The following is a 13,168-nucleotide window of genomic DNA, read 5'->3' on the forward strand; positions in this document are numbered from 1 at the left end:
CCGAATTTCACTTGGAAATAATTTACACCTACCAGTTCCCACATGCTTTACAGTATAATCATATATATATATATTTTCTGTGCAACAAAAATACAATGAATCCACAAATAATTATGCAATAAACAATATGGAAGTCTGACATGATTTCAGAAGTTTCCACAAGGAATGAACTCTTGTTTCTCCATGGCTTAGGATGCTGTCATGGCTATGTTCCATCATTATCAAACTTCTAGTATGAAGAGCATGTGGGAGATTGATATGTAAGAATCGAAGAATGAAGAACCTCAAAGAAGTGCACCTACAAGCTCTTTTGGCTCGACATACAACAAATAATTACACCAATTATGTTTTAATCATGACATAAAATGTACCATACAAACAGAAGCAGGGACTTAAGAAATATTTTCAGTCAGGATATTTTCACTTATTGAATGTGAAAGGAGTTAGGGGGGGTCATAACTTCCCCCTTTTTTTAGCAACAATAGATATACTGCTTTGTAATCTAAGTACTGTATTGTCATACCTTCATATGTACACAAATTAACAAAAAAGACACAACTGAATATCTCTGTAGTTTTGAAGAAAACATAGCTACCACTCGTCCTTAGAAGGATGATGATCTTGAACACAGACTAAAATGCCTGATTTCAGAAATGTTGTTATTACAACGGTAGATGAATTTATCCAAATTTCATACTGATTTGTATTACAAAAGATCCCTTATTATCAACATTAATATTTGATTTACACTAACAGTAAGTTTCAAAAACTTTATATGTAGCATTTTTTTTAAACTCTGCACCCAGGATTAAAAATCAATTTATTTATTTTTTCATTTTTTAAAAAATGTCTTTTTTATCAAAATATGAAAGCACTTGCAAAGCACCTATAGTAAGTAACAAATTACAAATTCTTCATTCTACACATACACTTACATATTTTACAACACATTTGTTACTTTTAGTAATACATTTGTTTTTAACTTACTAAATTTGACCAAAATCATTATTTACTAAATTTGACCAAAATCATTATAATTTAGTAAAAGAGATTTACAAAATTTCACTCATGTGAGATAGGGCCATATGCCGAAATATCATGTCTATCTGTAATGGTTATTACAGAATTAAATTTAAAGAAACACAAAACAATACGACTGGTGCATATGCCTTCTCATCAAATAAATATCATATTTATTCTCATTTTTTAAGATTATAAACTTCCAGTTTCACTAATCAATTCCATGAAAAATGAATGCTGTGAGACATGTTACACATAGCACACACATTTCATTAACACATCTCAATCAATTCTATATAAGTACATAAAAAAATAGTCCTGTCATATGCACAGAGATAACATTAGTAAACAATCTTGTAGCTACATAATTCTGCAATATGGTTTTGCGTAAATAAGTCACATGGTTCCAATGCAAAATGTAAGTTGGTAAAACACTAAAGACTTCTTTTAAATATATACTGAAGAAATTTACAAAATCACTGCGGAAATCCAGTATTATATATAGTTACTATAAAAGAAAATAAATTCATTAAGAGAAAATTAAACCAAATTATTTAACCAGAAATTACATATGAAAAACAGAAAAGCTGTACTGACTACTCGTCATATAATCATAAGGAAACATGACTGACAAAAATGATTAATGAATATTCACAACAAAATATGTAAGCAAAATAAATTTGCAATACATATGAGATCAGACAATTCTCTATTTAAAATAAGATTCAGTATTTATATACAACTATATACATTTGAAGATCACAGAGGTGTTTATACACAAATTCAAACTGTCTGAAACCTTTTCATGCACGACTAAAAACAAAACAAATGTCAGAAGTGTAGTCTTAGATTTATTTGTTCTCATCTACTTCAACAAATCCTTTAAACAAACAAAACAACTATAGTAATCAAAGTAAACCAAACAAATATGTTATTCAGAAAGAAGACAGGAAATAAAATATTGGAGTAACAAATACATGAGTTACAAAGAAAAGATAAATAAAACAAATCTTTTTAAAAAGAAAAAAAAAATAACGGCTGACATTTCAACACATTTCACACAACAGTCTCGTTTCAAAAACAACTTTCTAAAATTATGAAAGCTGCCGGAAATACCTACTGAAATTTACAACTATAAAAATAGTTTTATTACCTCAATCAACCACTTTAGAATCTTGCCAGAACCATACACGTTTCACAAAATATTTACAAATTTAGAAATCTGCACATCACAAACTTGCACCATCTCTGTACACAATGCACTATATGAATACGTCATATGTGACCAAAACAAATCACCAGCACAAATTAGAATGTACAATATGTATAACTTTATTTTCTACAATGCAAACCAAATTTTAAACATTGCCAGGAAAATTTTGCTCTTAAACTTAATTACAGTTGAATATCACTTCGGAATCACACTGGATCGACATCAAGTCATTCTTTGTCAAAGCTGAGTTTCAACGGATATACGTTTCACAGTGTCGGCACCTATATCCTGTGCTGCTATCTGCAATTTTGAGGTATCTGATGCAATACCTGCTTCCATAGCTTTTGGTTGCAAATCATCTTGAATTGTATCAGCTTTGTCAGAAGCTTGGGAACTTACGTCACTTATTAGAAGATCTTTATCTGTTCTGTCACTCTCAGATTGTGGTTCGACAGCGTCACCGGCACTCTCGGTGTCTCTGGCCAAAATTTCCTCATTCAAACACACTGTGTCAATGCTCACTGTACTGTTTGAAAAAATCGCTGCAGGTCCTAGACTACACACGGGTTGATTGGAAACGGTTTCTTTCTCAGACTTCGAATCCAACTGAACATCAGGCACGATCGGATCGGCACTTTTTTTGCACGTCTCTTTCTTTGGTTCGGGTTTCGAGAAATTTCCATCTGGTTTGGAGACCTCTGCTTTCTCCAGCTGTTGGACTTTATCCTGTTGATGGTGTGCTATCAGGTCGCACGCCTTCCCGAGAATTACTATGCTGTTCAGTATCCGGAATGACGTCATTGCCAAGTAGGCGATCACAACTAATGTGATCGCAGCCGGCCCCTGGATATGGACTGCCTGGCCAAGCACTCTAACCATTACCACACCCAATGGAAGAGGGATGAATCCCATTCGCCTTGCAACAAGATCAGAATGATCAGAAAAAGCCTGCAAAGGTAAAATTGTCATATACTATATGGAAACAGTTAACATCATGATATAAAAACTGATAACACTTTTAATTATTTTTTTTGTGGGATAAGACAACACTGCCACATAAACATTAGAAATTCTTTTAACCTGGCAGGACATGCACTCTCTATTAGGACGTACACACACACACTGGCTGAAAAATAGCCACAATCAAAATTGCTTCTTAAGTCCAAATTTTAATTGTTTTTAAGCATGTAAATAGTAACACCTTCATTCATTTATCTAATTTTATTAATTTTGAACATTTGCATTGAATCAAATGTAAAAAATACCCAGAAGAAAAATTACTTCCAAGTCCAAATTTTAATTGCTTTAAAGCATGTAAATAGTAATAACATCATTCATTAATCTAATTTTATTAACTTTGAACATTTGCATTGAATCACACAATTGATAAAAATGAGAAAAATATATCTTGTAAAACATATGAGCATGTGTTTCTACAACCCTGGGAGTGGAACTAACAGTCGATTCAAGGTCCTTACACTCCGAAGGGTTGATTGGAAAGGTACTGAGAAGGGTGGCCTCAGACACTCATCGGTAGTGATAAAAAAAATATTTCAAAATCGGCTTGGTAATTTTTACCAATACGAGCATCTTGACGGGTTAAAATCTAATAAGTGATCAGATAACTTTTGCAAGCTTTGGTCCTCAAAGGGTTGTTGCATTATGAAGGGTTTTTCTCTTCTCTCCGTATTACGTTTTAGGTTGTGTAAAATGTCAGACATTTTCTTAAATCCGAGGTAAAACTGCAATAAAAATGAACTTTTTCACAAATAACACTTATTATTATTGATTGAGTTGGTGTTTTAAGTCCACTTTATGCACAGTAAGGCTAATCGGGACTGAACCTACAGTTTAAAGTGGGATCCAAACCACTATGTGCCTCCACCAGGTATTGATTACAAGGCGAATACGCAACCACTGCGCCATCGAGGAGGCCCACTTATTATTATTATTGTAATAATAATAATGTTTTAAAGCAAGAATCTGGTATACTAGAAAGGTAAATCTCAATCTTAGGAGAGATGATGACATAGTTTTATCAAAAGTTTTTATCTTTTTTAAGAAGAGCTGGACACTTCCACTGTCTGTGAGGAAGCTTTTAGTTAATTATTACTTTTTAGTGTGTTGTATTTGTCTTGTGCAGGTCCCTTTAGAACCTCCCACTTTCAACTTTTCTCAATGGACTTTTTACACCCCTTGTTATAAATTTTTAAGTAAAAATTTTACATAATGGGATATTTCCCCGTATACATTGAAGGGTGCAAAATGGCGACATGTGCCAATGCACCCAACAATTTTAATTCAATCAATTAATACTAGAAAGGTACAATTGCAATTTAATATATTTCTATGATGTTTTAATGGTTGAGAGGAATTCTACATTACTAAAATGACAGTGTATATAACAACAGGAAATTGGCCAACATTGGTATCTCTATCAAAACAAGGACATTATCAGTTTAATACATCAAGCTAACTTATACTTCAATGCAAGATATGAATGTTCAGCAGTGGTCCTAAATCAGACAGGTCACCTAAACTCCCCCCCCCCCCCCTTTTTGGGTGTCTTAATACAGTAGACCAAGTAAAATTCAACCCTTATTTTATTGAAATGAACCAAAATAAATATAAGATACATATATTACAAATTGTCAGAAGTGACATACATGATGCACGTTAAAATTGTATGACAATAATAATTTTAAAGCAAACACGATATAAAGAAAATATTAAAAGCAAAATTGTTGATGCGCAACAAAGAAAAATTTAATAAAAGCAATTTATGAGTGATATGATCGAAGAAAAAATAATGTTTCATCGAAACCTGTTTGATCTTTTTATTCGTAGATTAAGTTGAGCATTCTTGTAATTCAAACGTCCTCAATGCAATAATGGCATACAGATGGCTGAGTATTTCTCTCACCACCAAGAGAATTTCAAGATATATATATTTTAGAAACTATTATAAAATTGCAAATTAAGTACTACATCAGCCACAAATTTATATTAACATATTATATAATAGAAGTAATCCTTAATATGCATATTTCCTACTTACATGTTTCTGTCTGCTTTGTGCCATGTCATAAGCCAAACTTGTTGTATATTCTCTGTAGACATCAACAGGTAATTCATTGAAGCGAGTGATGAACGCATGCTTAATCCAATCTACTAGTACTTCAGCCATTAGGACCATCACACAATCAGGAACCAAAACCCAGAAGCGTTCTATTTGGAAGATAAATGACAATCGTATGTTTTATGAAATTCTCACAGTTTGGTCTGACATAAAAGATTTTAAGTTAGAAGCATGTAATGAAGCTGTTTTGGAAACATTTTTACCTGAGTTAAAATGCAAGTGACCAGTAGGATCAGGGACATTATGTTATAACATATTTTTTATTTGGCATCGGATCATCAGATCGAATACTGGAGTGAAATCTTTAAATATCTGATGAAAATCAGCCGAAATAGATGAACTTGATAAGGTGTATTTTAACATATTTTACCAATTTTGTGTTTTTACAACATATTTCTCCGATTTTCTCGTAATGACATACTTCTATATAATTTTGTAATTGTCTTGCATATAATTGTTTATTTTATAATTTATTCTTCGTATATTTAGTGCAATGGATAGTTTATATTATCAATGGCAGGATAAGGAAATTACAGATGAAGACATTAAAAGCAGATACAATATTCTCTTACCAACAAGTACAGAACAATAATACTCTTTTTTTTTTTATCGCCGACAATTGATAGCCATGCGAACATTATTGAGAAAAAAAGAATATTCTCAATCATTGTTCTCTGGGGACGAGATTTATCGGGCAGGAAGTAAACAAGTTTCAATTGTTCTCATTTCTTTACCTTCTTTTCACTTCTCACAAAAATCAGTCAAAAGTAAAAATAACATTTGGTACATTACAGCCCCTACTCTATCGGCAATCAAGAAGTACAGGAGTTTCAAGATCACTTGTCACTTGAGCCAGGAACATATCAGTGTGAGTGAATAGATTGCATCCTATAAAGAAATCTGTTGCTGTGAGAAATTCGAAAGCACTGTTGTGTATATTTTTACCTTTGGCTTTACTGGGAATATTTCTGTATCTTTCTGACATATTTTTTAATTTTTTATGACATAATTACATAAATGTTTTACAGTTTTCTAGGACATAAAGTCCCGAGCACTAGTGATCAGTATAAAATCTAAATTCTAAATTCCTTTTGATATTTATATCTCTATTACATGCTATCATACAGAACATTTATTCTGTCCTTATTATCTACACATTACTAGAGGCATGCATATTTAGTTTTTGACGAAAACACGAAATGTGAAATAACACATTGTAATGTTAATTTTTCATGTTTCTGAAAGGAGTGAGATGCATTTTCCTACTCTGTTTTGTCACGAAATGATGCAAAATGAACTGCAAAATGCGAAATAAGACTCTTAAACATGAAAATTACCATTTATATACAGACGCGACACTTTTCGAAGTCTGAAGTCTCCTGAGAGTTACGGAATTCATGTAAAATTGATTAATTCTGCTGTAAATATTTGAGAAGCAAAAATGGACTTCTTTAAACTAGGGATGGCCAAACGGATCCGGATCCGGATCCAAAAGTTACGGATCTGGATCCGGATCTGAGTCTAAAAGTTTCGGCCGAAAGTTCCGGGTCCGAAAATTCCGGATCCGGATCTGAAAGTTTCGGATCTGGATCCGGATCCAAAAGTTCCGGATCCGGGTCCAAAAATTCCGGATGCAGGTCTGAAAGTTTTGGATCTGGATCCGAGAGTTTCGTATCTCAATCCCATTATAATATTACCACACCTTAAAAGATATTATGATCTTCGATTATAAAGAAATTTTTCATTAGTTAGTCCTACAAGAATTTTTTTCAAGTGTTGTTCCTAAAATACTTTGCTACGCATCAGCTAACACAATCTTGCACAAAAATAATACTTGTTTAACATAAAATGTCAGAGGTGATTTTGTAAATGCCATTGAAACGAATATGTATTCATTCGAATGTATTGGAAATGAAAACACACATAAATGTGAGACATTCCATTCCAGGATGAAACCTTTAACACACATAACAAGATAGAAATGTTATACAAAAATTATACAATTGTTCTACAGTTACAGTTTTACAAATTAAAATAAAACATTATAATAAATGCAGTGTTATATAATTACAAAGTGTAAGACTAACAAGGGAGGTTATCTAAGTGTCCCCCTCCGATTTCCATGAAACTTGGCAGGCATATAGTGGGGCTCAAAGGAAGAAATACGTGTTTTTTGTTTCAGCTATAAAACGGTTTTAGGGGGCAAAACTCCCTCAAATGTCAAGATGAGGACAAATTGAAGTGAGGATCTGACCCCTGTGACCCCCTCCGATTTCCATGAAACTTGGCAGGTATATAGTGCGGCCCAATGGAAGAAATACGTGTTTTTTTGTTTCAGCTAAAAACCGGTTTTAGGGGGCAAAACAACCTCAAATGTCAAGATGAGGACAAATTGAAGTGAGGATCTGATCCCTGTATCCCCCTCCGATTTCCATGAAACTTGGCAGGTGTATAGTGGCACCCAATGAAAGAAATACGTGTTTTTTGTTTCAGCTAAAAAAACTGTTTTAGGGGGCAAAACCCCTACAAACGTCAAGATGAGGACAAATAGAAGTGAGGATCTGACCCCTGTGTCCCCCTCCGATTTCCATGATACTTGGCAGGTGTGTATAAACCGGCCCAAAGGAAGAAATACGTGTTTTTTTTGTTTCAGCTAAAAACCGGTTTTACGGGGCAAAACCCCCTCAAATGTCAAGATGAGGACAAATTGAAGTGAGGATCTGACCCCTGTGTCCCCCTCCGATTTCCATGAAACTTGGCAGGTGTATAGTGGGGCCCAATGGAAGAAATTCGTGTTTTTTTGTTTCAGCTAAAAAACAGTTTTAGGGGGCAAAACCCCCTCAAATGTCAAGATGAGGACAAATTGAAGTAAAGATCTGACCCCTGTGTCCCTCCGATTTCCATGAAACTTGGCAGGTGCATAGTGGCGCCCAATGGAAGAAATACGTGTTTTTTTGTTTCATCTAAAAAAACTGTTTTAGGGGGCAAAACCCCTACAAACGTCAAGATGAGGACAAATAGAAGTGATGATCTGACCCCTGTGTCCCCCTCCGATTTCCATGATACTTGGCAGGTGTGTGTATAAACGGGCCCAAATGAAGAAATACGTGTTTTTTTTTTGTTTCGGCTGAAAAACTGTTTTAGGGGGCAACCCGCCTCAAATGTCAATATGAGGACAAATCTAAGTGGGCATTTGACCTATGTATCCCCCTCCGATTTCCATGAAACTTGGCAGGTGTATAGTGGGGCCCAAAGGAAGAAATACGTGTTGTTTTTTTTTTGTTTCAGGTAAAAAAAAAACGGTTTTACAGGGCAAAACCCACTCAATTGTCAAGATGAGGACAAATTGAAGTGGGGATCTGACCCCTGTTTCCCCCTCCGATTTCCATTAAACTTGGCAGGTGTGTGTATAAACGGGCCCAAATGAAGAAATACGTGTTTTTTGTTTCGGCTAAAAATCTGTTCTAGGGGGCAACCTCCCCTCAAATGTCAAGATGTGGACAAATATAAGTGGGGATCTGACCCCTGTGTTCCCCTCCAATTTCCATGAAACGTGGCAGGTGTATAGAGGGGCCAAAAGGAAGAAATACGTGTTTTTTTTTGTTTCGGCTAAAAAACTGTTTTAGGGGGCAAAACCCGCCTCAAATATCAAGATGAGGACAAATTGACATGGGGATCATCGGACCCCTGTGTCCCCCTCCAATTCGCATGAAATTTGACAGGTGTATAGAGGCCCTATGCCCCCTGTTTCTTCCTATGCCATATTTACGTGGTTTCGGGGTCAGATCCCCACTTCAATTTCTCATCATCTTCACATTTGAGGGGGGGCTCTATACACCTGCCAAGGTTCATGGAAATCGGAGGGGGAGACTTAGACTTCCCTTGTAAGTGTATTAATTAAACACAAATCGCGCACGCGTGCACACACACTATATATATGTGTGTGTATGTATGTATATTATATATATATATGTATATTAGCAGGTAACAATATGTTATAAGCATATTCTTACTTTCCAAAGAAGCGCATGTGGGATGGCAAAACAGATCTGGATCCGAAAAATTTTAGGATCCGGATCCTTAGGATCTGAAACCAACTGGATCCGCCAGGATCCGGATCTGGCCATCCCTACTTTATACAGGAATAAACTTAATATTCTGGTAATGATTTAATGTGCTATTAGAAGGGATATGTTTATTTTGTATAATAGTGAAGTTTTTAAATCAAATTTGGGATTATATTCACATTTTTTAAAACCAAAATGTCATTTTATGTTTACATTAAGTTTATGTGGCACTTTTTCACAGCTATAACAGTGAAATTTCATTTTATTTACCGCTTTTGAACCCGAATTTTTGTACTGAAATTTTGCTTTTATATTTACCAAAAATATGTCCCTCTACACATTACCAATTTTGACTTACACCAATTCTGCTTTCAATGATATAAATATCATAATGTCTCCCACATTCAAGCAAGTTTATTTGTAAGAGTTTTGTTTTAAACCACTTATTCCCACATAGGCTAGTCAGGACTGGGTCTAAAATCCTGGAATATAAAATCAGAGTAAAATGATGCTGTTTTTGAAAGCAAATCTTTATTGGTATTTTCCTTAATTTAGGTCAGAATAGGCGTAGTGCGCTGAAGGTCCACTTTAAAAAGTTAATGTGCTTTTAGGACCTTCATACTTGTATGTGAGGTTGTAAACGCTGACAGATGTTGAGATATAACTTTGAAATGTCATGTGGAAGAAAACCCACCCACCCAGGACCTCCCCTGCCGACTCCAAAGTTACGTATGGAAGCTGGCGCAAATTTTAAATTTGTACACTTATTTGACAAAAAATGTTATAACTCGTAGACTATTTGAGCAATCTACTTCGGGTAACTTTTGTTTTTCTGCTAAAACATCAGGGCATGCAACCGTGCAGGAATCAAAATGGCAAAGCCAATAAGAGGGGTTGGGTGGGCCGCGGCCCCCAACTTTCAATGAAAAAATCATAACAATGGGGAGTTTGTCCCCTCTTCCCCTGCTATTTTTGGAAGGGGAGGCAAAATTTAGCTTTATTTTTAAAGAATGGACCTTTCTCATCCGAATGAAAGTCATTTCATGTCCCTGGGTGCATTACATCATAGAATATGTGAAAAACCTCCCCTTTTTTATGATTTTTTCATTCAAAGTTGGGGGCCACGGCCCACCCAACCCCTCTTATTGGCTTTGGCGTTTTGATTCCTGCACGGTTGCATGCCCTGATGTTCTAGCTGCAAAACAAAAGCTACCCGAAGTAGATTGCTCAAATAGTCTCAGAGATATAACGTTTTTCTGAAATAAGTAAAAATTTAAAAATCATGCACAAAGGCGGCTGCCAGTGAGGGGTTACTTTCGAAAACGCGCTCGCACTTCTAAAGGTTAAATTCATTAACAAATGCATTTCTTGAAAAAGAGCCAGATTTGTGTCATTGTAACATACAAAAACATGCATAAAAGTTATTACTATTGTAACATGGACAATTGCAAGAGCTTCTTTTTACATAATTTGTATCAACAAAATACATTACCTTCCTTCCAAGCATATTCCTTCATGGTCTGAAGCACTACTATGAACAGCAACACGAATAAGTGGAATCTCTCACGAACATCACTACAGGACACTTGGAAGAGATTATTCTTGTCAAACTTCTTAAAAACACTGCCCTTCAGTTCTACAAACTGGAAGAGAAAAAAGTTTGCCTTAGTGTCAATAGCCATTCTATTATAATTTAACTTATACACACCACACACACACACGGAGAGCTGCAGTAGCTCAGTTGGTAGATCATCTGACCATGTAAAAGACCCAGCTTTGAATCCCCGGGCATATGATCTGGACCAGCCATTTCCCTGTTTCTGATTGGCTCTGACATCCAACCAGCCTCGTAAATGGGTACCTGAGGATAACAGCAAAGGCAGTTCGGCATGGTGTTGATCACATAATCCCAACTGAGATAAAGAATATGTGGAGCTCTACACCTCCACCCCACATTACGTACAAATGTAACTTTACCTATATAACATACACAAAGCTAAAACTAGCCCCCAAGCATTGCAAAATGCCATAAAGGCCTACAGGGGGGATGTGGAAGTAGAGCCGCACATATTCACAACTGCGCCATTTTCGGAGGGACATTATCAGCACCACACTCCAGCTGCCTTTACACCAAAGGGTTGCCCCAGGTGGCCATTTATTATAGAGGCTGATGGAACGCCAGAGTCACTTCATGCAGGGACATAGCTGGAAAATTTACCATTTGGCGATGAAGCCCCATCCTTTGCCACTGTGAAACACTGGTATAACGAATTTAATCGTGGCCGCCATTCGCTCACCGACGAGATTTGCGAAGGTCGTCCAAAATCAGTTCTTGTTCAAGAAAACATTGATGCTGTGCAAAACCTAATACTGCAAGATCATCATGTGACATACTGTGAGATTGAGGCAACCGTAGGCATTAGTTCCACCAGCATATATAAAATATTACATGATCATTTAGCTGTGAGAAAGGTATGTTCTCGTTGGATCCCACACAATTTGACAAAAACTCAAAAAGACGCTCGCGTCAATTGGTGCAAACAAATACTCAATAAATACAATCGTGGTGCTTCAAAAGACGTATATAAGATTGTAACAGGTGACGAATCATGGATATATGCATATGAGCCGGAACGTAAACAGCAGTCGACTGTATGGGTGTTTCAAGATGAACCCAATCTAACAAAAGTTGTTCGCGCTCGAAGCACATCGAAACAAATGGTCGCCTGTTTTTTCGGGAAAACTGGTCATGTGGCAACTGTGCCTTTAGAGGAACGTAGAACGGTGAACTCTGAATGGTACATAACAATTTGTTTGCCAGAGGTCTTCGGTCAAATACGGAAAACAAACAAACGCCGTCGGATCATTCTTCATCAAGACAATGCCAGCTGTCACACATCTCGTCTAACAACCGACTTTATGAACAATCAAAAAATCGAATTGATGGGTCATCCACCGTACAGTCCTGATTTGGCACCCAATGACTTCTTCTTGTTCCCGAATGTCAAGAATAAATTGCGTGGACAACGATTTTCATTGGCGGAAGATGCCGTTGATGCGTTCAAAAACCATATTATGGAGGTGTCTCAAGAAGATTGGAAAAACTGCTTTGACAAATGGTTCAAACGAATGCAAAAGTGTATTGACCATAAAGGAGAATACTTCGAAAAACAATAAAGCAATTTTCAATGCCAAATTCCTGTTTTTTCATTGTTAGGCTCAAAATATAAATAGTAACCCTCGTACATCCTTATCATCCGCTGTCTTGCAGGAAGGACACACATAAATATTTACTGTGCTGCTTAGGTCGTGCTTTGCTTATGCATACCTGCTTCTTCCTTTTAACCACTTTTTATTCTAATTTTCCAACATGATTATTACTGGACACCCCTGAGGAAGAATTTGGCATAGATCCGAAAAGTCTAAATTAGTATAGAAATTATAAAGCACGTGTTGGTAGTAAAACTTTTACATAAGCAAGAAAAAATACACATTTAAAATATCAAAATACTTACATTGTTTGACATCATAATCGTTAGGAGAGCTTTATTATTGGAATTTATGGCAACGTTTAGAGTCGTGGCTTGAAACAGTACCAGAAGACCATGCAGAACTGTCATTAGATAAGGAAAATTTGACGCTCAGGCTTTTATCATGATAATAACAGCAAGACAGAAAATACTGTGTTAATTTCACCAAGAGATAATCTACAAATGTAATGTTAAAGAA

At 35.8% G+C, this 13,168-nt stretch overlaps 1 protein-coding gene across 1 annotated transcript in view; it reads right to left on the bottom strand.

Annotated features, from left to right (window-relative positions):
- Nucleotides 1-1,015: 1,015 nt before the first annotated feature.
- The window catches only part of LOC146004527 (protein TAPT1 homolog), a 35,585-nt gene continuing 23,432 nt past the window's right edge, over nucleotides 1,016-13,168 (bottom strand). Inside the window, exons 6-9 of the mRNA XM_083143410.1 lie at nucleotides 12,955-13,052; nucleotides 10,932-11,082; nucleotides 5,292-5,461; nucleotides 1,016-3,181 (exon numbers count right to left, since the gene is read on the bottom strand). Coding sequence (XP_082999536.1) covers nucleotides 2,471-3,181; nucleotides 5,292-5,461; nucleotides 10,932-11,082; nucleotides 12,955-13,052 — 1,130 coding nt within the window. The 3' untranslated portion in view covers nucleotides 1,016-2,470. The remainder of the gene's footprint in view (nucleotides 3,182-5,291; nucleotides 5,462-10,931; nucleotides 11,083-12,954; nucleotides 13,053-13,168) is intronic.

This window comes from Lepisma saccharinum, chromosome 21 (assembly GCF_977018435.1).
Source record: "Lepisma saccharinum chromosome 21, izLepSacc3.1, whole genome shotgun sequence".
Taxonomy (NCBI): Eukaryota; Metazoa; Arthropoda; class Insecta; order Zygentoma; family Lepismatidae; genus Lepisma; species Lepisma saccharinum.